The 24,994-nt window shown below is 37.3% G+C and overlaps 1 protein-coding gene across 3 annotated transcripts in view; it reads left to right on the top strand.

The window, feature by feature from the left end:
- Positions 1-24,994, top strand: part of CHN1 (chimerin 1) — a 206,667-nt gene that overhangs the window by 36,101 nt on the left and 145,572 nt on the right. For all 3 annotated transcript variants that reach the window (XM_055379201.2, XM_031008772.3, XM_055379198.2), the window contains exons 2-3: positions 17,611-17,649; positions 24,878-24,933. Coding sequence is in view for 2 of the 3 variants with exons in the window: in XM_031008772.3 (XP_030864632.1) it covers positions 17,611-17,649; positions 24,878-24,933 (95 nt within the window). In the remaining variant the exon portion in view is untranslated. The remainder of the gene's footprint in view (positions 1-17,610; positions 17,650-24,877; positions 24,934-24,994) is intronic.

The following is a 24,994-nucleotide window of genomic DNA, read 5'->3' as shown; positions in this document are numbered from 1 at the left end:
CACAAGTGTTTACAGACCACACTGACAATTACTGTTCTAGGCAGTAAGAACACAGCAGTGTGACAACAGATGACAAAAAAACCCTGCCCTCATCGAGCTTACCTTCTGGTGTAGAGAGACAAACAACAATATAAAATTGATAAAATATATAGTATTTTAGATAGCAATAAGTACTAAGTAGAAAAAAAAAGAGTATGAAGTGTCAGGGGGTTTTGAACTTTTTAAATGACAAGGAAGGCTTCACTAAGTCAAGAACTGAAGTAGGTGACGGAGCAAACTATAGAGACACCTGGGCAGGAACATTCTAGACCGAAGAAACAGCTAGGTGGAAGTGTGTCTTATATGTCTGATGAATGGCAGAGGAACAAAGAGGCTGGAGAAGAGTGAGTGAGAGGAAGTGAAGTAGATGAACTCGGGGGCTTAGTGGGAACAGGTCACCCAAGGTCTTGTAGGTCAGTGTTTCTGAAGAATTGGTGTGCGTGCACATGACTTGGTCTTGTGAAAATGCAGATTCTGATTTGTAGTTGGGAGTTGGGTTCTGCACTTCTGCATTTCCAAGTTACCAGATGATGCCACTGTTGTGGTCTTCTTTAAATATCAGTCTTTGTAGGCAGTTGTAAAGAGTTTGGCTTTTATTCTGAGAGACACAGGAAGTCGTTGGAGAGAACGCAGCAGAAGAGTGGCATATTCTGATTTATGTTTTAACACGATCAGCTATAAATATTAATAACAGTAGCAGGTCTGTAATCCCTTATCCAAAACTCTTGGGACAGATTTGTGCTGGAATGCAGGATTTTTCAGACTTTAGAAAGGTAGTACATTTCACATATATATAGTATATTTTATAACATTCAAAACAGTGTCTGAGGCATTACTCTATAATCACACATTAGTATTTCTGCAATGAAATAAATGGTCACATTCAATGGGATAAAGACTAAATATTCTTACATTGATCAGGTGAGGTTTTTGGTACCAAATGAGTTATAAAGAGTTATTAAAATACTTTGACGTTCAGGTCAGACCAGGCTTTGCTGCCAAATGCGTTATAAAAATACTTCCACTTTTTAAGGCATTTGGATTTTATAATTGAGAAAATACGGACCTTTGTTGGTATTATACTTGTTAGTTGCTCATATCCCTACACTGCTGGAACTTCTTCAAGACAACCAGTCCATTACATGTTCATTTTAGGCCTTGTTGCATGCAAGTGTCAGCAAGAAACATTACAGCCCCAGATCTTTCATATTCTGGTTCTGCTCTCAGGAAGAAAAACAAGTACCTATCAATTTGAAACACAGTTTCTCATTTATAAAGAGTTTTTGCCCCTTGGCAACTTATTCTGTTGTGTATGCCATAAAAGCATAGTTAATTAAAAGATGCCAAGCATTTTACTATACTTTAGGATAGTTAATGTGCTTTAGAATTATCCAACTCTGCTCATTTGTGGTTACCACAGTATTACTTCCATGTCTGACTTTGCTTTCTTCCTTACAGCTGTGAGCTGCCTTATTCCACATTTAGCTCTACAGTTTATAATCTAAGGCAAACCTCTCTGTGTTCCTTAGAATCCACTTTTTTTTTCCTTAGTGACTGAGTGGTTTTCCCAGAGATATCCAGTTTAAAAGAAATGCATTTGGAAATGATCAAAATAAGATGAGAAATGTTGTGGTCTTTTCCCATCTCAGTTACCTGTGACGTGAGTATTAGTAATAGGAGCCTTATCTCTCTTTTCCCAATAGTTTCATGTAAGCGTTAGTTTATCTTACTTTCTGAGCAACTGTCCTTTTGATAAAGCTTGAAAACATGGATGTAAGGAAGACTTTGAAGGGTTGCTATTTTAATGCCTGCTGGCAAAATGATATATTGACTCTCATCATTGGAAAATCCTGTGAATCCGCATTGCAGAATAATGCACATTCTAATAAACACACTACTTTAAATACTCCCAGGCCAGGGAATATGATCGATTCCTGTTCCAAGGGCAAGAATCCAAGTAGGTCAGTGCTACAAAACTATGTTGGAGTATGGGGAAAGCATGGTTTAGGAATAATTTCTGCCAAAGAATGAATAATAGCAAGGAGAAAAACATCATTTGCAATTTTTCTTTTAAGAAAAGGTTAAGGAGGTTATATACTGGGTCTGCTGAAGGAGTTGAGGGTGATCTGAGACCACTGAATTACAGGAAAGATAACTGACAAGGAAAATCTCCACTAAAATTATAGTTGATTATTTTCCAGAACTTGTACTTATAAAAAGTAAAAATTCTCCAAAGAGTGTTCGTATGGTTACATTTTTTTAATATCTGGAATTTCAAGTGCTATGAATGGTTAAAAGTCTAAGTTGTTGAATTGGAAAAAATGGAAACATTGGAACATGAACATTGGAACACGAACATTGGAAAAAATGTTCATCAAGCATATTATTTTGTTGTAGTAAAACATATATAACATGTAGTATATTCTTTTAAGGATGAATTATAAAGACTTCATAAACATATTGCATTTTAATTTAATTTAATTTAATTTTTGAGACAGGATCTCACTCTGTTGCCCAGGCTAGAGTGCAATGATGTCATCTCGGCTCACTGCAGTCTCGACCTTCCTGGCTTGAGCAATCCTCCCTGCGTGCCACTCCTGCCCCCTACCGCAGTAGCTGGGACTACAGATGCATGCCACTACACCTGATTAATTTTTGTATTTTTTGTAGAGACGGGGTTTCGCCACATTGCTCAGGCTGGTCTTGAACTCCTGAGCTAAAGTGATCCGCTGCCTCAGCCTCCCAAAGTGCTGGGATTACAGGTGTGAGTCCCCGCACCCAGCCGCATTTTAGACGTGAGATGCAGAGAAGTAGAAGGATCTACTTTATTGTCGTTATCGAGTTTTGCGCATTCTATTTTCTGGGGCAGACGGTTTCAGGAAATGTATTATATTATTAATGGTGAGTTTTTGAAATGTACCCAACAAAATCCAAATGGGAACCAGTTGGGAATGCTGAGATATCATTGAGAGGACTGACAGGAATTAAACATCATCTTGAAGTTCCCTTTTGGAAATCCTGTAGGTAAACAGGCCTGTCCGAGGACTTTCTGTAAATATGCCGACATGTCAGGAGAAACATTATCAGAAGTTCTCTTCTCACCTCAGATTTGACTTGTCTAGAAGAATTAGTAGGTTGGAGAATGACACTCTTTTACCTTTGGATTGAGTTAAATGACCCATTTCCTGTGTATAGCTTTTTGTTTTCAAGAGTATAGTGAAAGATTTGAGTAAGCAGAAGGACTTTGTGTAATCTGTTTGCTAGGTCTGCCAAGCTGGTTACAGGAAACTGCTTAGGTCTTTTATTAAAGACCAAGCTTTAGTTTTAAATAGGAGAGGTTTCCAAGTTGCTTCACGTTTCATTTAAGAGGCTTTGTTTGCCCAGGCTGTGGGTCCGTGGTCAGGAATTGCGCACTGCATTTACAAAATATTTGTTTCTGGGGATCTTTGATGAAGTTAATGTGAGCACTGTAGTTGCACAGTTTCAGAAGTGTTTTTTTTTTTTTTTCTTTCTGAGTATTAACGGTTCTGGGTCACTATTCTCTGAAGAATTAAAAATAATTGTCTTTTGTTTTAAAAATAGTTTATTTCCATCAGAGTTGAATCATGACACATCAGTTTTCAACTTGGAACAATTTTAAATGACTTTGTTGCTTCTAAGGGTGAATTTAACTGACCTGATTTGGCCATGACTTTGCAGAGTGAATTTTAATTATCTTAGTTGTAATGCCTTCTTTCCACATTTTGAAGCATCTTCTAGGAAAGAAGTTTAGTCAGGATGTGAGATACCTAGAAACCTAGCAAGGCTCATTTTTGTTTCTCATTAGTTTAGAATCATGTATGTTATTAGGAGCCATTTTCACTGTGAATTTTTGTTTTCCGAGAAACTTCATTAAAGAGCTTGGATGTTTTCTTTGTGACTCTTTCACGTATTAACTATAGTACTTGTTTGTTTGGTGTTTACTGTTTATGCCCTTGTTTCAAAAATCACTTTATAGTAAAATAAGAGTTTAAGCATGTCATTATTTTGGTGTGTCTAAACATTGAACTGAAACAGAACAGCAACAGGTGGGGATTAATTATTATTGCCGTACATTTTTGGATTAAAGCAGTACAGGAAATCTCACCAGTTGATTGAAAGGCGACTCTTCATTTGAAGGGAAGAAATGGTCTTTTTTCTTGCTAATAAATGTCATTCTGTTGATACAATTCAAAATTGTTAATTTTCAAACCAAAGGCAATCTGAAACTAATATGCTTTAAAACCTAAATCACAATTTTTGAGTGTTCATAGGTCATTTGTCTAAACCTCATTTAAAATGCAATATAGTCCTTTTTGAGAATTCATTATATTGTTTAAAAGTTGTAACAGCCTTTGGTTTGGCCCTAAAAAAATAAACAGCTTAAATTTAACATTCTAGTCTGTTCTAGAATGAACTGTTTAACTTTAAAAGTAAAACGTTAAGCAGGTTTAAACTTCACCAGAGGAATATTATTCTAAACCAAAGAATGCATAAGATATAGATTATATAATGATACAAAAAGAATATATAATAAAAAGAAAGAAATAATTTTTTTCAGAGGTCATTTTTAACAACTTCTATAGATATAGTGGATGTAAATAGGATCTAATTGGAGAGAACATGAAGATGTATTTAGTCATAAAATGTTATAAATTAATCCAAAAAATCAGGACATTAAGGTATTTGTAAGTAAATTTAATCCTATCAGTCAGTAAATGAATACTTTTGAGTATCTCCTAAATAACTATAATGTTATAAATTATATCAAAGATGGATTTAACTAGGGATTTTAAAAATCATTGCCTAAAGGCTCAGATATCTTGAAATTTTTGTTATTTAAAGAAAAGTGAATGTCCTGACAATACTAATATTTAGAGAAAAAGCAGCACAAAAGATTATGGCAACAATGAGTTTAACACTAAATCTTGTTTAAAATCTATACCTTTGAGTTTAAAAAAGCAAGAAAAATTGGAATCGCTTTTCATAAACATGATAGAATATATAAAAATATGTTTAGATAAGGTTTTCTTGACTTGCAATTCTAGCAGTTAACCAAGAATGAAAGAAAATTTAATTAAGAAACTGTTTTTCATTTCCTATAACAAATGCTTGACATTCAGCAAATTCAATTAGAACCGGCAGAAGAGGTAAATGAAGACCTCCACAGGGATTCTGAGGGGGAATTCAAAGACTTTAGAAGAATGTGGTGCTTTATTATGCATAAGTTTGCCACAAAGCTATAGTTGATTTTTAAGCCTCTCATACTGGGATTTCTCTGGTAGTACATGCAGTTCAAGAGCCCACCTAAAACAAGTAGAGCCTCCTGTGGAGTTTGTTAAAGAGGACTTTTCTCTGTCTGATTCAGTTTCCATGTTTTCTTCATCTTACAGATAGTTTACTTACACTTTTTTGTTTTTAATAGTTCTCTGTTAGCACAAATGTAGTATATTCGTTGTATAATAGAGAGGCCTTTCTCCTCCTGGTTCTAGGAGAGAATAATACTCCAAGACCCATAGGGCATCCATTACATGTAATAAGGTAACTTCTCTCCTGTGCTTCCAGAAAGAGTTTGTTATCTCCCATACTTGGGAGAACTAAGAAAACAGTCACTTGAAACATTATCCAGACTTGCTTTAGAGGAGGAGAAAGGCTGATCTGGAGATCACTACTGTTAACCCTTCTAGTGTGTGTCTTTCTAGTTCTTTCATCCTCTCTCTCCCCCCTGTGTACACATGCACATACATACACACAGGAATATCTTTTCTTTCATTTATAAAAAAATGAAAAAATTCTCTGACAAGGTTGTACTGTACATACGAATTAACTTAGGCTTATTTTGATCTCATCTTTTTCTTTCATTTTCATGGATTTGTTTATGTTTTTACATCAAGTCTCGAGGAGAATGTCTCACACAGAACCTAGCTTAGACATGAAGCTTCTCTCCCCTTTCCCAGGCCTTGCTGCCACCTGCAATTTTCAGTTCATTACTTTGTGCTCTTGTGAGTCGGCTCCATGAGTTGTGCTTGTTGTCTTCTGTCTTTGGCTTTCCTGCTGCCTGGTTTGCTTTCTCCAGCTCTTGGGAAGTGAGCTGGACCTGACTACAGCATTCTTCTGTCCTCAAATAGCTGAGTATTTAATTGAAAGAACATACAAACCAGAGAAAAACTCATAGTGCGTTATTTGTGGATGCCTCCTGACAACTCAGCCCAGGTTCCCTCCAGGGCCTGAGTCACAAACTTTCCTCAGTATATCTTTATTTCAGCCACTCTGCATTGTTTGCAGTTCCTCAAACAGGTACTGAACTTTCTTGTTTCTGCCCTAAGAGTCTTGTCAGATAATACCTCTTCTGGTATGTGTTTCTTGACTCTCTGGCCAAAAGTGATTCCTTCTTTCCTTCCATTCGTTCATCAGTTCAGCAAATACTTACTATAGACCTATTCTTGCCGGGCATTTAGACAAGACAATGTTTGTAAAACTTCTATTACTCTTACTTTATTGCCTTGTTTGTGAATAATATCCATCATATTTTTGTTACTGCCATTGAAGGCACAAACTATATCTGGACCCGCCTCGTAACTGACACCCTCACCCATAGAAGGTGTTTCATGTGTAATTACTGAATGAATGAAACTTTCTGATTATTTTAACATTTCTGTGTGCCAGCATAACTGATATTTTTATAAAATTATCTTTTATATTAGGTATGAAAAGTATTACTGACACTTCATGGCAATGGAGAAAACCTTTTAATAGATTTTATGGGTATATACTTAATTTAAATAGTCATACATATCATGATAAGGATATATGTATATAATAATAATTATTATTTTTTGAGACAGGGTCTCGCTGTGTTGCCCAGGCTGGAGTGCAGTGGCACGATCTTGGCTCACTGCAACCTCTGCCTCCCTGGTTCAAGCAATTCTCCTGCCTCAGCCTCCTGAGTAGCTGGGATTACAGATGCATGCCATCATGCCCGGCTAATTTTTGTATTTTTAGTAGAGGCAGGGTTTCACCCTGTTGGCTAGGCTGGTCTCGAACTCCTGACCTCAGGTGATCTGCCCCCCTGGGCCTTCCAAAGTGCTGGGATTGCAGGCGTGAGCCACCGTGCCCAGCCATACCATAATAAAGATATTTTAAGCAGCTATTCTTAAGTCATAGGTTATCTGCTTCTCATTCTCAGTCATATTCTGCTGATGGAGTTTGACAGGTTCATACGCCGGGTCTGGGCGGATTTTCTGACAGAATCAAAAAGAGGTGTTGTGAGCTCTTGAGACCTTCAGCTGAAGGCAATGACAAACATTTTCGGAGTATTAGCCCTGGTTAACTTTGAACAAGCTGCTGTTCTCTGCCAAAAGAACACACAATTTTCTCTCTTTTCTCTTCCTAATTTTTGTATTTCTTCTATTAGATGAAATATTTCTTCTTTGTTTGTTTGTTTTTGAGACAGAGTCTTGGTCTGTTGCCCAGGCTGGAATGCAGTGGCGTGATCTCGGCTCACTGCAACCTCCGCCTCCCAGGTTCAAGCGATTCTCCTGCCTCAGCCTCCTGAGTAGCTGGGATTATAGGCGCGCGCCACCCCACCTGGCTAATTTTCGTATTTTTAGTAGAGACGGGGTTTCACCATATTGGTCAGGCTGGTCTTGAACTCCTGACCTCGTGATCTGTCTGCCTCGGCCTAACAAAGTGCTGTGATTACAGGCGTGAGCCACCGCGCCTGGCCCTAGATGAAATGTTTATTAACCCCACTCTATCCCATATCCTAGATATGCCAAGGAAATTACGGTTTAAAATACTCATTCTCAAAGCATGGTCCAGGGACTCCTGAGGGAGATTTTACAAAGTCAAGACTATTTTTGTAATAATACTGAGACATTATTTTCATCACTCTCATTCTCTTGCTAGTATCTAATTGAATCTTCTAGAAGCTACATGGCATGTGGTATAACAACAGATGTAGATATGAGAATCCAGCTGTCTTGTATTAGGCTAGACATTAAAGAGATTTGCAGAATGTAAAACCATTTTTTTGTTCTGAAAAATATGGTTATTTTTCATAAAAATGTTAAGATATAATAGGCTTATTATTATTTTTTTTAATTTTATTTTTATTTTTATTTATTTATTTATTTTTGAGACGGAGTTTCACTCTTTTTGCCCAGGCTGGAGTGCAGTGGCGCAATCTCAGCTCACTGCAACCTCCGCCTCCTGGGTTCAAGCGATTCTCCTGCCTCAGCCTCCTGAGTAGCTGAGATTACAGGCACCTGCAACCATGCCCAGCTAATTTTGTATTTTTAGTAGAGATGGGGTTTCTCCATGTTGGTCAGGCTGGTTTTGAACTCCCGACCTCAGGTGATCCACCCTCAGGTGATGGGCCTCCCAAAGTGCTGGGATTACAGGTGTGAGCCACCTTGCCCAGCTGGCTAATTATTTTTAAATGAATTAACAAAAAAATACGTTTCAAGTTTCTGCCTGCCTGCCTGCCTTCCTCCCTCCCTCCCTCCCTTCCCTCCATTCCCTCTGTTCCTTCCATTCCTTCCCTCCCTGCCTCCCTCCCTCCCTTCCCTTCCTCCCTTCCTTCCTTCCCTCCGTCAGTGTCACCCAGACTAGTGTGCAGTGGCACAAACACAGCTTACTGCAGCCTCCACTTCCTGGGCTCAAGTGATCCTTCCACCCCAGTTTCCTGTGTAGCTGGGACTACAGTCACGCGCCACCTGATTTTTTTTTTCTTTTTGTCTTTTTTCTAGAGACAAGGTCTCACTTGTTGCCCAGGCTGGTCTCGAACTCCTGTACTCAAGTGATCCTCCTGCCTCAGCCTCCCAAAGAGCTGACATTACAGGCATGAGCCACTGTGCCCAGCTGTGTTTTTATTTTTATTTATTTATTTTTGAGACGGAGTCGCACTCTGTCGCCCAGGTCAGAGTACAGTGGCACGATCTCGGCTCACTGCAATCTCTGCCTCCTGGGTTCAAACGATTCTCCTACCTCAGCCTCCCGAGTAGCTGGGACTACAGGTGTGCACCACCACGCCTGGCTGCTTTTTGTATTTTTAGTAGAGACCAGGTTGGTCTCGAACCCCTGACCTTGTGATCCACCCGCCTTGGCCTCCCAAAGTGCTGGGATTACAGGCATGAGCCACCGTGCCCGGCCCCAGCTGTGTTTTAATTTCCAGTGTGGCTAATATCAATAAATATTAAAAGCTCTTTAGAATCCAGATTTCTGAGACCCAAAAGATCGACAACCACTGGTTTATAAGATTTAAAATATTTAAGATAACAGAGAACACACTTTCTAAGAGATTAAAAGGTAAAGTCCTTTTCATCTAGTCCAGGTATCTTCAAACTGGAATACTTAATCATACTTAATCATAATGGATTAAGCTGGTTTTCAGTTGTTGGACATTTAGGTTGAGTACAGTATTTTAGTCTTTAAAAGTAATATTGTGGTGATATTCTTCTGTATTAATATTTTTCTAACATCCTTAATTAATTGTTTACAATGAATTTCTAAAAATAGAACTGCTGGGTCTAAAGGTATGCAGAAGGAACTGACGTGACCTGTTACATAAATTCAGGGACCAAATATACTCTCATGTTTTTGCTATTAATCAGCAGGAAATTTATTATGTTCCTTTTTAGACAGTCTCCACCTCCAAGTTTGAGCCCCAGGAGGCTTTCCCAGTCCCAGAGTCATCCCATCTGCCTCCAAATGCCAGAAAAAGAACCGACTACACTATTGCTCTTCCTTCCCATCATCATTTTTTGTCAGCATTTAAGACCAGCCCTGCACTGTTTGGCAATAATTGCTTGAACTGCCACTAGGATCCTGTTTCTGGTCAGACCATGGCCCAGGTCACAGCAGTCACCGCAGTTGAAGGTCAAGATTGCAGTTTTTTAAAAGTTTATTTTCTTTTACTGAAGGGTTTAGTGTATCAGGGAGGTTGAGGTCAGAGACACTTCCAGCATCCACCTTAGGCTGTACCAGAATCTGTCCTACCTGATAAACGCAGAAGCTTTTTGTGTGACCTTAGATCACCAGTTTCAGTTATTCCTTCTTCAAGGCCATTTTATTTCAGGAATGTCTCTGCCTCTTCTTGCCAGTGGGACTTGGCTTGAGCTATGAGTGTCTTCTGTGACAGAACTCTTTAATTTTGAATCTCAGGAATTAAAGATTGGGGTAATGTTTCTTCCTTTTCAGGAAGATTTAGCGTCCTGGAAAATTGGTCCTCCTGCCTTCAGCAACTAATTCTGCATATCAAGAGATTGAGGCACTTTTTCCTAAGCCATTCAACTTTCCCCTCCCAGTGTCCCCTCCTCCCCTGAGTCCTAAGGACAGTGGCACCTACCCACTGGTCAACTAAAGGAACATTCAAGCCGCTTTTCTCTCAGCAAAAGGATCCACACCAGTGATCTAAGGTCTCTACCCATAAACATAAGAAAGGCCAAAATAATTGTTAAGTGTTCTCCTTCAAAGAACATCTCATCTAATCTCTGCCTTAATAGATACCTGTTACACAGTTAAGCTTATGGTATATATAGCTAATTGCTCTCCAGAGAGGTTATGCCAGTTTAGACTTCTACCAGCAAAAAATAGATTGCTAGGAAAACATATTTAAAACCTAAACAGTGCCCTTAAATGTCATTAATTAGAATTGTTTTAATATTAAAAGAAATATTAAAAGAATATTAAAAGAAATTCAAACTTTTCCCCTAATATTTCTTATTTTTTTGCCAAATACTAAATTTATTTGGCCATGATTGTGATCTGTAGCATCTTGAATAATGTTTTTTATAACAGAGCGGGTGTACATGGAAGACCAAGATAGTAAGAAGGGAATACATGGCTGAAATCATTAACAGCGGCTTGAGGCTAATATGGTAATATTGTGTTTTCAGAGTCACTTTTGGTGAAGGCAGGAGAGGGTTCTTATTTACTGAAGGTCTCCTAAGTACAAGGTGCTTTATAGATGATACCTAATTTAATTCTCAACAAACCTGTGTTGTTACTATTCCCATTTTAGATGATATTGTTATTCCATTTTATAAATAAATAGATTGATTAAGATGCAGAGAGGTAGTAAATTTTCTAAAGTCACAGAGCAAGTAAAGGTTGATGTTCCCTAAGAAAGTGCCACCTAGCACTAAGTACACAGTTCTTAGAGTATGGACTTTGAGAATTAGCCTTTCTTTCTCACCTTCTCCAAAGTCAGAATGATCTCCGGGAGGCCCTCACGGCTCATAGGTGCAGCTTTGCACAGGGTCTGTGAGGCGTTAGGGCCAACTACAAAATCTCCAAGACTTCCCTCACTTTTGACACCAACTGCAAATTGAGTGGGGGAGTTCCCCAACCACCTTCACGGACTAAAATTCACTAGAAGGACTCAACAGAACTCACTAAACATTACTTACAGTCATGGTTATTGCCGGGAAAGGATACACATTAAAATCGGCCAGGGGAAGACACACACAGGACAGGGTCCAGGAGAAATGCAAAACACAGAGCTTCCATTGTCCTCTCTCCTTGGAGTCAGGACACATGCCCACCCTCCCTCCCTCCCTTCCTTCTCTCCTCCTGTCCTTCCTTCCTTACTTCCTCCCTTCCCTCCCTTTCCTTCCTTCCTTGGTGCCCAGGCTGATCTTGAACTCCTGGGCTCAAGCAGTCCTCCTGCCTCAGCCTCCAGAGTAGCTGGGATTACAGTTATGTCGCTGGCTTCTTCTTGCATTTATGTGTGATGATCCACGTGGGATATTTCCAACCAGAGAAGCTCTCCTGGCCTCGGTGTTCAGAGCTTTCATTGGGGCTTTATTGCATAAGCATGGTTGATTGACTGTCCATGTGGTTCCTTAACTGATACCAGTGACCCAAAGCCCCAAGTTACTCTCTGGCTGGCCCCAGGCAAACAAAAATTATCTTTGAAGGCAAAGTCTAGACCTCTTCTGAGACAAGATTAAATTATTTACTACATAGGGTCCCAGTCTCATTGAGTGCTCCCTCCCTTCCTAGCCCCTCACAGTGGATCAGGAGGTACCTGGTCACCACCTCTTATGGTTTGGAGCCCCACAAGGAAGTGGAGACACACATAGAATATGGGTGTCCTGTTATAAACTGGAAACTCGCTCCACGTCATACTCCTTAGGATTGAATTATAATAACAGCAGAATATCAAGGACATAATAACATGACTTGAATGCTTACAGGCAAATTTTTTCTAGTATTAAAAATACAATTGAGTTAATTATGGTTTACTTATTAAGACAAACTTCAATATAATTAACCGCCCCCCACCCAACACACACACCCTAGCAGAGGCATTGTGGTCACTTGCAAATAATCACAGAGAAGTAAAAAATTTGAGTCATATGACCTGCCTGTTCCCGGCTGTGGCCAAGCAAGGCAGTTCTCCGCCTTGTTTCAGCTCTCACGCTGTAAACAAGTCCTCTTTTCATGGTCTTTTCAGGGCCACACTTTTTTACATTTTTGTGGGATTTTATTGTTGTTGTTCTTAGTGATTTTGCCATTTAAAATGGTCCCCAAGCCTCGTGCTAAAGTGCTGTCTAGACAGTGCTCCTAAGAGCAAGAAGGCTGTGATACGTATTTTGGAGAGTATGCATGTGTTAGATAAGCTTCATACAGGCATGAGTTACAGTGTTGTTGCTGTGAGTTCAGTGTTAATGAATCAACGGTATATACGAAATAAGGTGTCTTTAAAGAGATACACATATAACACAAGGTTATGTATTTAATGGTTGATGAAAATGTTGTGACCAGAGGCACACAGGAACCTAACCCTGTGTTGCCCCCAGGAGCAGTGGTTCAGCATTTGCTGCTAAATTCAGTGTTCGAGGTAACTTCATAGCATATAATTACTGTGAATAATAAGAAATGAGTCTGTTTGCTGCATTATTTCATTCATTATTCATTTATTCATGTAATCTGTTATTCATTCTTTTTTTTTTTTTTGAGACGGAGTCTTGCTCTGTCACCCAGGCTGGAGAGCAGTGGTGTGATCTCAGGTCACTGCAGCCTCTGCCCACTGGGTTCAAGCAGTTCTCCCTGCCTCAGCCTCCTGAGTAGCTGGGGTACAGGTACCTGCCACCACGCCCAGCTAATGTTTGTATTTTTAGTAGAGATGGGGTTTTATCATGTTGGCCAAGACTGGTCTCGAGCTTCTCACCTCAGGTGACCTGCCCCTCTTGGCCTCCCAAAGTTCTGGGATTACAGGTGTGAGCCACCACGCCCAGCCTGTTACTCATTCTTTGAGCAGACATATTTGTGTGTGTGTTTTGTTTTTTCATTTTACCATCATATATTCCTTCTCTGATGCTCTTTCTTTATGTAGATTTGAGTTTCTGACTTACATCCTTTTCCCTCTGTTTTTGAAGAATTTCTTCTAAAATTTATTTTTGGCCAGGTTTGTTGTGTTGAGTTCTCTCATTTGTTGTTTTTCTGAGAAAGTCTTTATCTTTCCTTCTGATTTGAAGGATAATTCTAGTGGATATAAAATTTGGGGTTGTTATTTTTTCTTTCTTCAACATTTTGGATATTTTACTCCTCTCTCAATTCTTTTATGGTTTCTGGTGAGAAGTCTGCTTGTAATTCTTATCATTATTCTCCAATGGAAAAGTTATTTTTCTTCTTCTTCCAAGATTTCCTCTATGTCTTTAAGTTTTCCACAATTGTTTTTTAATTTTCAACTTTTATTTTAGATATGGGGGTACATGTGCAGATTTGTTACATGAGAATATTGCATGATGCTGAGGTTTGGAGTACAGGTCCTGTCACCCTGGCAGTGAGCATAGTGCTTAATAGGTAGTTTAACTCACCCCTCTCCTCACCTTCTAGTAGTCCACAATAGACATTGTGTCATATTTATATCCTTGTGTGCTCAATACTTAGCTCCACTTGTAAGTGAGAAGATAACGGTATTTGGTTTTCTGTTCCTGTGTTAGTTTGTTTAGGATAATGGCCTCCAGCTGCCTCCATATTTTTGCAAAGGACATAATTTCGTTCTTTTTATGGCTGTTTAGTATTCCATGGTGTGTACATACCACATTTTATTTTATTTTATTTTTCATTTGTTTGTTTTTCAATTTATTTATTTATTTCAATAGATTTTTAGGTGGTGTTTGGTTACATGAATAAGTTCTTTAGTGGTGATTTCTGAGAATTTGGTGCACCTATCACCCGAGCATTGTACACTGTACCCAGTGGGTAGTCTTTTATTCCTCTCCCCGTCCATCCTTTCCCCTCACTCCCCAAAGTCCATTGTATCATTCTTATGCCTTTGTGTCCTCATAGCTTAACTCTCTCCTATGAGTGAGAACATACGACGTTTGGTTTTCCATTCCTGAGTTACTTCACTTAAAATAATGGTCTCCAATTCCATCTGGGTAAGTTCACCTGAACTGCTGCAAATGCCATTATTTCATTCTTTTTTATGGCTGAGTTGTATTCCATGGTGTGTATATATATACATATGTCTATCTATATATCTCTATATATCTATATCTCTATAGATATATATAGATATATAGATATATAGATAGAGATATCTAGAGATATCTAGAGATATCTAGATATATATATATCTAGATATATATCTAGATATATATATATCTAGATATATATCTAGATATCTCTAGATATATAGATGTATATACCGCATTTTCTTTATCCACTTGTTGATTGATGGGCATTTGGGCTGGTTCCATATCTTTGCATTTGTGAATTGTGCTGCTATAAACATGCGTGTGCAAGTGTCTTTTTCATATAATGACTTCTTTTCTTCTGGGTAGATACCCAGGAGTGGAATTACTGGATCAAATGGTAGATCTACTTTTAGTTCTTTAAGGAATCTCCACACGGTTTTCCATAGTGATTGTACTAGTTTACATTCCCACCAACAGTGTAAAAGTATTCCCTTTCACCACATCCACACCATTTATTATTTTTTGATTTTTTAATTATGGCCACTCTTGTAGGAGTGAGGTGTTAACATATTGTGGTTTTGATTTGCATTTCCCTGATAATTAGTGATGTTGAACATTTTTTCATGTTTGTTGACCATTTGTATATCATCTTTTAAAAATTGTTTATTCATGTCCTTAGCCCACTTTTTGATGGGATTGCTTGTTTTGTTCTTGCTGATTTGTTTGAGTTCCTTTTAGATTCTGGATATTAGTCCTTTGTCGGATGTATAGATTGTGAAGATTTCTCCTATTCTGTGGGTTGTCTGTTTGCTCTGCTGATTATTTCTTTTGCTATGAAGAAACTTTCATTTAATTAAGTTCCATCTATTTATCTTTGCTTTTGTTCCGTTTGCTTTTGGGTTCTTGGTCATGAAGTCTTTGCCTAAGCCAGTATCTAGAAGGGGTTTTCCAATGTTATCTTCTAGAATTTTTATGATTTCAGGTCTTAGATTTAAGTCTTTGATCCATCTTGAGTTGATTTTTGTATAGGGTGAGAAACGAGGATCCACTTTTGTTCTTCTACATGTGGCTTGCCAATTATCCCAGCACCATTTGTTGAATAGGGTATCCTTTCCCCACTTTATGTTTTTGTTTGCTTTGTTGAAGGTCAGTTGGCTGTAAGTATTTGGCTTTATTTCTGGATTCTCTATTCTGTTTCACTGGTCCATATCCTTATTTTGATACCAGTACTATGCTGTTTTGGTAACTATGGCCTTATAGTATAGTTTGAAACTGGGTAATGTAATGCCTTCAGGTTTGTTCTTTTTGCATAGTCTTGCTATGGCTGTGCAGGCTCTCTTTTGGTTCCATATGAATTTTAGGATTGTGTTTTCTAGTTCTGTGAAGAATAATGGTGGTATTTTGATGGCAGTTGCATTGAATTTGCAGATTACTTTTGGTAGTATGGTCATTTTCACAATATTGATGCTATGCATCCATGAGCATGGGATGTGTTTCCATTTGTTTGTTTCATCTATGATTTCTTTCAGTAGTGTTTTGCAGTTTTCCTTGCAGAGGTCTTTCACCTCCTTGGTTATGTGTATTCCTAAGTTTTTTTTGTTTTTGTTTTTGTTTTTTGTTTGTTTTTTGCAGCTTTTGTATAAGAGATTGAGTTCTTGACTTGATTCTCAGCTTGGTCACAGTTGGTGTATAGCAGAGCTACTGATTTGTGTACATTAACTTTGGAAACTTTGCTGAATTCATTTACCAGTTCTAGGAGCTTTTTGGATGAGTATTGAGGGTTTTCTAGGTGTGCAATCATGTCATCAGCAAACAGCAACAGTTTGACTTACCAATTTGGATGCCCATTATTTCTTTCTCTTGAAGCAGACATATTTGAACACTCTATGGGGTGCCAAGCAATTTCCACGTGATTTAAAATTTCCATGTTATGTTCTTATGCCCACTATTAGCAGTCTTGCTGTAACCCTTTTTCTCAAAGTATTTGTGTGGTTTATGATAACACATTATAAATGAAGTGTGATATTGCAGTTTAAAGGTTGCAGATTGGAGGCTGAATGTCTTATGTCTATGACCATTTTACCTGAGCTACTTGTTTAGTCTTCTCAATAAACCTTCCAGGGATTTTTTTTGCTTCCTTGGAGATCAAAATTTTTGGATCAGATTGCCTAATGGGTTCATGTTGGTTTCCAGCAGAGCCAGGTGATGTGGCTGGCCATACCTTTCTATACCAAAAAATGTTTCTGCAGTCGTGGCTATATAGTCTTGCAGGCAGAGCTTTTGACTGGCAAAAATTAGTCCCCAGCTATGCTTTACTGATGAGAAGCCACACAGTGTAGCCAGAAGCTACTCTGGCCCCAGTGTAGCCAGAAGCTACACTGGCCCCTTCTCCTTTCTCTGATAACTCCACGTCCGTCATGTGTTTGTATTTCCATCTCTTTCCACTTCCTATTTATACTGTCTCCTACATCTGCACTCAGGCAACATGAGGGGAAATGGACTTGAAGAGCAGATGTTCACCTCATGTTCGTTGTGGTTCCCTAGATACACTCTCTTCCATTGAAGTGTTTCTCATTTCCTGGTTTTGATTGTCCAGGATGTGTGAGGACTGAGATCTGAACCTTGCTGTTCCTTCTTTCTTCATGTTAGTAAAACCATGTACATTGGAATCCCCTAAATGTAATGGGGGAAAATAATAGAAATACTTAACTTTTGCAGTGATTAAAATGATTAATCTGGTGAATTTGACTGAAAAAGAAAAATTCAATAATTTTAGGGATCTTTCAGTGAAATAATCATTAAGCCCAAAGAAACAAAGCCTTTATTGACTATTACTTCAGTGATAGTAAGAAATGAGTACCAGCAGTAAAAGTTAACCTTGATGTTTTTATGTAATAAGCAATTGAATAAATACAGTAACTTTATTTACACATCTTTGTAAAATTACTCCAACTAAGTAAGGACCAAGACTAAAAAAAAACCCTTGAATGCCCCTTAGTGCCTAGCACAATACCTAGAACAAATAGATCTCAACAAATATATATTAAATGAGTTAATGATTAAAATGTCTCATTTAAAATTTAAATATTCAGTAATGTTAATTTGATGTTTTTTCTTTCAGATACAGATGAATATAGACCTCCTGTTTGGAAATCTTACTGTAAGTCTACAAATAATTGTGTGGGTTATAGTGCTTTATAAGTAATATAAAAATATGGGATTATTAGATAGAAATACTCATTCCATTTTGTACCCATTGTTGAAAAATTAATTTAAACAAGGTTTGGGAGTAGCATAGAAATAATTGTGGTTAAGTGAGTGTTTACACAAAGTCTGTACAGTATATGGTTTTCCGTCTGGAATGCATTTCATCCCTCTGAGCTTGCATGAATTCCATGTAGTGAAACTTGAGACCACTTGTTCAGAGTGGCTAATAAAGCTAATACAAGGAGACATTGAGAACTCAAACAGTCTAATTATTTTCAGGTCCTGATTCTTTATGTGAAGAAAGGAATATTTAAATGACAATAATTCAGGAGGCTATGTTGATAGAAAGAATAAGTGAAAAGAGGCAAAAAAAGGTGATCTAACTTTTAAATAATTACTTTCCCAAAACATAAGGGAGATACTTGATTCCATGCTGCTCTTTAAACTGCGTTAGGATAAATATTTCTTTTTAAACATCTAGGGTTTTAGTTCTTTATTTTCCTTTCCTTGTTTTCTAGAGAATATTATTTCACCAAGTAAAGGATATTTCAGATTTTAAAAGTTCAAATAGGGCTAATATAATCAAAATGGTTTTTTAAAATTTATGAATGCATTATTATGGAAAAGCACTATAAGTTCTTGTTTGTTGTTTCTGTAGTTGAATAAGCAGCCTAAGAAACCTGTTCTTTAATTATAGATTAACATCTTTGTAAATGCTGAGGTTTATTATAAATCTGATGATTGTAGGTTGCTGAAATTTGCTGACTGAAGGAACAGCAATTCAGATTCTCATTGGTCTTATGTTCTCAGAACAGATAATTTTTTTTAATAGGTTGCCACTTTGGGCTAATTATAAGTAAAATATGAACAGTCTCTAAAAATATTGCCATAGATGCTTCCCCTCAACGCTGCTAGTGCCTTTTTCTTTTTCCCTTGGGAGTATAGTTATACGAATGTGTAAAAATGACTAATATTCTTTACCTCCTAAAGATTTTGTCTCATAATCTCATTGGCTGGAAGCCTATTTAAAATTCTTCTCTGGCCGGGCGCTGTGGCTCATGCCTGTAATCCCAGCACTTTGGGAGGCAGAGGCAGGCGGATTGCCTGAGGTCAGGAGTTTGAGACTAGGCTGGCCAACATGGTGAAACCCGTCTCTACTGAAAATACAAAAATTAGCTGGGCATGATGGCACACACCTGTAGTCCCACCTACTTGGGAGGCTGAGGCAGGAGAATCGCTTGAACCAGGGAGGCAGAGGTTGCAGTGAGCCAAGATCGCACCACTGCACTCCAGCCTGGGCAACAGAGCGAGACTTCATCTCAAAAAAAAAAAAAAAAAAAAAAAAACTTCTCTGCATTTTCTGGTTTTCAGTTTGTCTTTATTCCCTGACTCTGACTTGCACCCTGCACATTTTTAATGTAAGAACATTTATGAAGCCTCAGACTATTATTGAGTTTGTAGTGATCTTTTCCTCCATGAAAAATATCAATTAGTAAATGTAGTATATGCAACTGGTATTTTTTGTAGCTTCACATATCTCGCATGTCTTGCAGTAGCTATCATTTGTTTTAAAATATGGCATTTATGTAATCCCAACACTTTGGGAGGCTGAGGTGGGTGGATCACCTGAGGTCAGGAATTTGTGACCAGCCTAACATGGTGAAACACGTCTCTACTAAATACCAAAAAATTAGCTGGGTGTAGTGGTGCATTCCTGTAATCCCAGCTACTTGGGAGGCTGAGACAGGAGAATCACTTGTACCTGAGAGGCAGAGACTACAGTGAGCTGAGATCGCACCTTTGCACTCCAGCCTGGAAAACAACAGTGAAGAGCAAAACTATGTCAAAAAAAAAAAAAAAAGACATTAAAAAAAAAAAAGAGATAGGCTATTGCTTTGTCACCCAGGCTAGTGTGCAGTGGCACAATCTTGGCATGCTACAGCCTTGACCCCCTGGGCTCAAGTGATCCTCCCACTTCAACCTCCTGAGTAGCTGTGACCACAGGTTGATTTTTAAAAATTTTATTTTGTAGACTACGAGGTCTCACTGTGTTGCCCAGGAAGGTCTCCAACTCCCGACCTCAAGTGATCCTGCCTCCTTGGCCTCCCAAGTGTTGGGATTATAGGTGTGAGCCACTGTGCCCAGCTGAATCTTTCTTTAATAAGACTACAGTTCTGTTACGGAGTTTTATCATTTCTCTTAATGACTTCAATGTCTGAACTCCCCGTAATCATTTTAACAGTAGAAATGTGTAGGAAATTATTAAAATAGATATTTTATCTTTTGACTTTTTCATTTGTCACATGAAAAAAACTTCTGAGTCAAGGAAATTTTATAATTAAACTATGTTAAAAGCAAGTGGAAAAATCCTTTTTAGAAATTTTCTTATAAGATTATGATATTAATCTTCCAAGATTTGAGTATGTGCACATTTTAACAAATGAGGAAACATAAAAATTGCAGCCAGGCTTGGTGACTCAGGCCTGTAATCCTAGTAGTCTGGGGAGACTGAGGTGGGAGGATCACTTGAGCCCAGGAGTTTGAGGCCAGCCTGGCCAATTTAGGGAGATCCCATCTCTACCAAAAAATAAGAAATAAAAACATTAGCTGGGCATGGTGTTGTACTCCTGTGGTCCCAGCTACTTGGGAGGTGGAGGTGGGAGGAACTGCTTCCCAGCTACTTGGGAGGTGGAGGTGGGAGGATTACTTGGGCCCAAGGGGTATGGAGGCTGCAGTGAGTTGTGATCAGTACTCTGAACTCCAGACCCTGTCTCATTCATTTATTCATTCATATTAAATAAATAAATGCATTCTAACGATGACTTTTTATGATCATGTAGATGGTTAATGTGTTTGTCAAATTCTGATCTTAGAAAAAAATGTGATTAAGTTGAACTTTTTGTTTATATTATCTTTTACCACTCAGACAGTTTTACAGTTTTTACAACCAGCTCTAAATAATCTTCAGTAAGATGTTTATTAATTGTACCTTAAGGACTTCATCTCTTAGGAATCTTTACATTTTAGTAGGAAAAATTTTAAAGACTGACCGACCTGTTATACCCTGACTTCATCAATAGAGACTGGAATTTTAAATAACTGAGGTAGTAGGCATTGTTCAGTATCCTTAATATTTGAGCCATGACAATCTTAGGCCAGATATATATATAGTTTAGAATTGATAATTTACAATATTTTCTACTAATAGTCTTTGGGACCGACAAACTGTAATGCTTCAGCATCTCTGTGATGTGACTTAAATTTAGTTATTAAAAATTCTTAAAATGGTAATAAAATAGAAATGGGCTGAAATTTTAAAAATAATTAGGTATGTCAATTCGTGTAAGGTGGCACACCCATTGAAAGCTATTCAAGGAGTTCTAATTGTTCACTTCTGTAATAGATCTATAAAAGTAAACAAGATGATTTAATTTAATGTCAAAAGTTGCTACATGTTAGTGTGTTTTGTTTTTCTATCTTTGGCATGGTGGAATCTGAACAGCATTTCACAATTTGATTCTAGAATAAACTTATTTTACCCATGCCTATCTTGTACTTCCTACTGTTAGTTCCATTGATCTTGTAAAAATGTAACTCTGAAGTCTTACAAATATAAACCAATAGGGAAGTAAAATTAGCAAGAAGTCTAAGTTGTGGACTCTTTTTAAACAAATACGGTTTTGTCGCTTTTCAATACTTATTGTGTGAATTAAACCAGGAACCTTACATGTAATAAATGAGGCAAGCAAGCCAGATTAGGACTACGAGTAAGTTGACCGTGGAGACCTTGTCTATAGAGAGTAGCTCAAAATTAGCTCCTTTTATTGTCATGTTAGACTCTGGGTTCATTATTGCCAGATCTGAGTTTTCAAAAGAGGCTGGAATTCTCTTTTGCTTTTGTTGTCCTTAAGTTTCTTAATTTTTTAACGTTAAAAACCTACTCAAATGTAAAAGACGGCAAACAAAACACATGTGGACCAATTTTGACTTCAAGATACCAATTTGTGATCTTTGGACTTGATGAACAATTTATTGTCTGTAGGGATTGAGAATTTCATTAATAAGTATATACACATTGACACTTCTAAGGTGATTGAAAATATTAAGTACTTTAATCATATATTCCCTCATCTTGAATTTAGCTATTAATTTTTGGTGAATCATTTAATGATTGTGCTTATTTAAATTCAGCTGAGTTCCAATTCAAATTATTAAAAATTCCAAACTGAGAGAGAAGGACCTGAATTAGACCTCATTACTTTGTATAATTTTTTAATGATCTTTTTGATAGGTGTTTTTTGAATCCAAATTTGTTATATTTGTTATAAAATATCCAAGACTTGACCAGGCACAGTGGCTCACACCTGTAATTCCAGCATTTTAAGAAGCCAAGGTGGGAGTATCACTTGAGCTCAGGAGTTTGAGACCAGCCTGGGCAAGATGGTGAAACCCGGTCTCTATAAAAAATACAAAAATTAGCTGGACGTGGTAGTGTGTGCCTGTAGTCCCAGCTACTTGGGTTCTGCGGCATGAGGATTGCTTGAACTTGGGAGGTTGAGGCTGCAGTGAGTCATGTTTGTGCCACTGCACTCCAGCCTGGGTGACCAAGTGAGACACTGTCTCAAAAAAAAAAAAAAAAAATTAAAAAAAAAGAGTCTTAAAGATAGATTAACTGTTAGTAACCACTGATAGCCAATCAGGAGGCATTTGTCTAAAAGTTCCTTGTTATGAAACAGAGCTTTATCCTTTGAGACGATTAGAAGGATTTGAAAGAAATTGAAAAGTAAATAACCTTATGTGACTTAATGTTAAGAAAATACTATATACCCTTTGAAACTCTGATGAAAGCAAATTTGAAACCCACATCAATTCTCATATGACAATATTGTCTCCCTTTTTTTCATAGTGGCTCATCTTAATGTATGCTTACTGAACAGGCAAATGCTTACTGCTGATAACCAGATACTACAGTATTTGTGCTTTGAGTCAAAATCGACATTTTACTTTCTGTATTAACTTTTAATGTTCTTCTTGACTATCATTCAGTTCTCAGAATTGGGTTTTCATAGATGACAGCACTTTCCAGAGCATTTTCTTGACAAAGGAAAATACCAATATTTTGAGAATTACTGATCAAAATAGAAACATGAACTGAATTTTTACCTTATAGGTACCAATATGGAGGAATGGACTTGAAGAATCTTTTTTTTTTTTTTTTTTACATTTTTTAGAGACAGGGTCTCGCTATGTTGCCAGGCTGGTCTCTTGAGCTCAAACGATCCTCCCACCTTGGCCTCCCAAAGTGCTGGGATTACAAGTGTGAGCCACTGTGCCTGGCCTTTGAAGAATCCTTCTTTCTTACAAATCATGTTTTGGCCATTTTTAAGGAGGATGGAGATTTACACATATCATGGGGTGATACACATGTACTTTTCATTATCAGGGCCAGACAAATTTGACTTTAGTGCTTTTTCTTCCCTTTTCTACCTCAGAATTAACTCCCTTTGTGTCATCTCTGTAACAATATATAAAACTATATTCACAGGAATATTTCTTATTAACTCTCACAATGAAATATGGGTATCTAAAACTGTTTTAATGTATTACCTCTCTTAGGGATTTTTGCCATCAGGAGAAAAAGGTAAAGGAATACTTTTCTACCAGTAGAATTTAAACATTCCTGATGAAGTGGCTTTGTGTTTGATTTTTAAACAATAAAGCTGTATTTTTCAGTTCCTTTTAAATTATAGCATTGCCCTGATATTATGTTTTAGTGATGAACTCAAGATGCATCCTAGTAATCAAGTATTATTATAAAGAATTTTATGTATTAATATCAATCACCTATGCATAATAATAAGTAGTCTTCATTGAGCATTTACTGTGTGCTAGGGACTATTTTACATCTTTCACATAAATTATTTATATCCTTAAGTAATCTGTGAAGTACAAACTATTATTAATCCCATTTTGCAAATAAGGAAAATGAAGGCATAGAATGCAGTGCTAGTGACAGAGCCCCAGTGTTCAGACTCCAGATGGTTTGGTTCAAGAGTTCAAATTCTTAACCCCAGTGCTGTATCCCCTTTGCATAGAAGTACTCACAGTTACGTGTATCTGTGTGTGTTCACTGTGTGTGTGTGTAGAGAGAGATAGTATATATATACACACACATTTATATATATATACACACACACACACAGGCTAATTATGTATGTGTGTATAGTCTAATTGTATTTATTCTATATATGTCCCTATGATGTATATGAATGAATGTGGTCAGAAGTAGAGTCCGTGTAATTGTATCCATTTGAAATCTGAGTCATCCGTTATCTGACAGTCCCAGATTACTGGGTAGTTTGATGTTATGTTGACAAAATATCTTAAGTATTTAGAGTATTAAATTATGTGTGATTATATATGTAGAAATAGAAAAAAAAATCTCCAAGAGATAAACTTAGACATATATAGCCACACATCCTATTCATTCTTTTTTCATTTTAAGTAAAAAAGCCTGAAGTGAGGCTAGAAGGAAGTCATGGTATCAGTATAATTTTCACTGATGCATTTTCAGATGCCCTAAAAATGATTCCCTCTTTTGGCAAGTTATTTGAATATCTGAATTCTTTCTTTTGCTATATTTGCCCTAGTTGAATAAGCAGTGGTAACTTTGGCTCAGACCTTTTGTTTTTAGGGGAAGAGGAAAATTATCTTTGAAGATAGATGTTTGCAATATAAATAGGGGAGAAAAACAGTGTGTTCGTTACATTTAGCCTATAAATCTTGATTTTAGTTTCAAGCTTGACACTTAATAACATGCTTTAAATATATGTATATATAACCATTATTGGTTTATATCAAAGACATCCTTTAATATCCCCACAAAGAACTGGGGAAAATAAATGACCAGATTATGGAGAACAGAGCCAAATATCCAGCACTGACTTGTTATAAGGTAAAAAGACACTTGTTTGGATTATGATTTTTCTGTTTGAATTGCTCCTGGGCTTTCACTAAATGTAGTTTTGTTTACTTTCTTTGTTTTGTTCATAACACAATTTAGTAAATAAGGTTATACCAGTTTTCTTGTGAACATAAAAAACAGCCAGGTTTTTATTTCTAATGTATTGATAAGTTCTATGTAAGGGACATTGACACTTTTTGTTTCTACCTTCTCACAGTATATCAGCTACAACAGGAAGCCCCTCATCCTCGAAGAATTACCTGTACTTGCGAGGTGGGTGTAATGAACCTTCTACCAAAAAATGTCTCTCAACCATCTGTTTCCCAAACTTTCA

Source organism: Gorilla gorilla, chromosome 11 (assembly GCF_029281585.2).
Source record: "Gorilla gorilla gorilla isolate KB3781 chromosome 11, NHGRI_mGorGor1-v2.1_pri, whole genome shotgun sequence".
NCBI lineage: Eukaryota > Metazoa > Chordata > Mammalia > Primates > Hominidae > Gorilla > Gorilla gorilla.
This window is presented reverse-complemented; position numbering and strand designations above follow the sequence as displayed.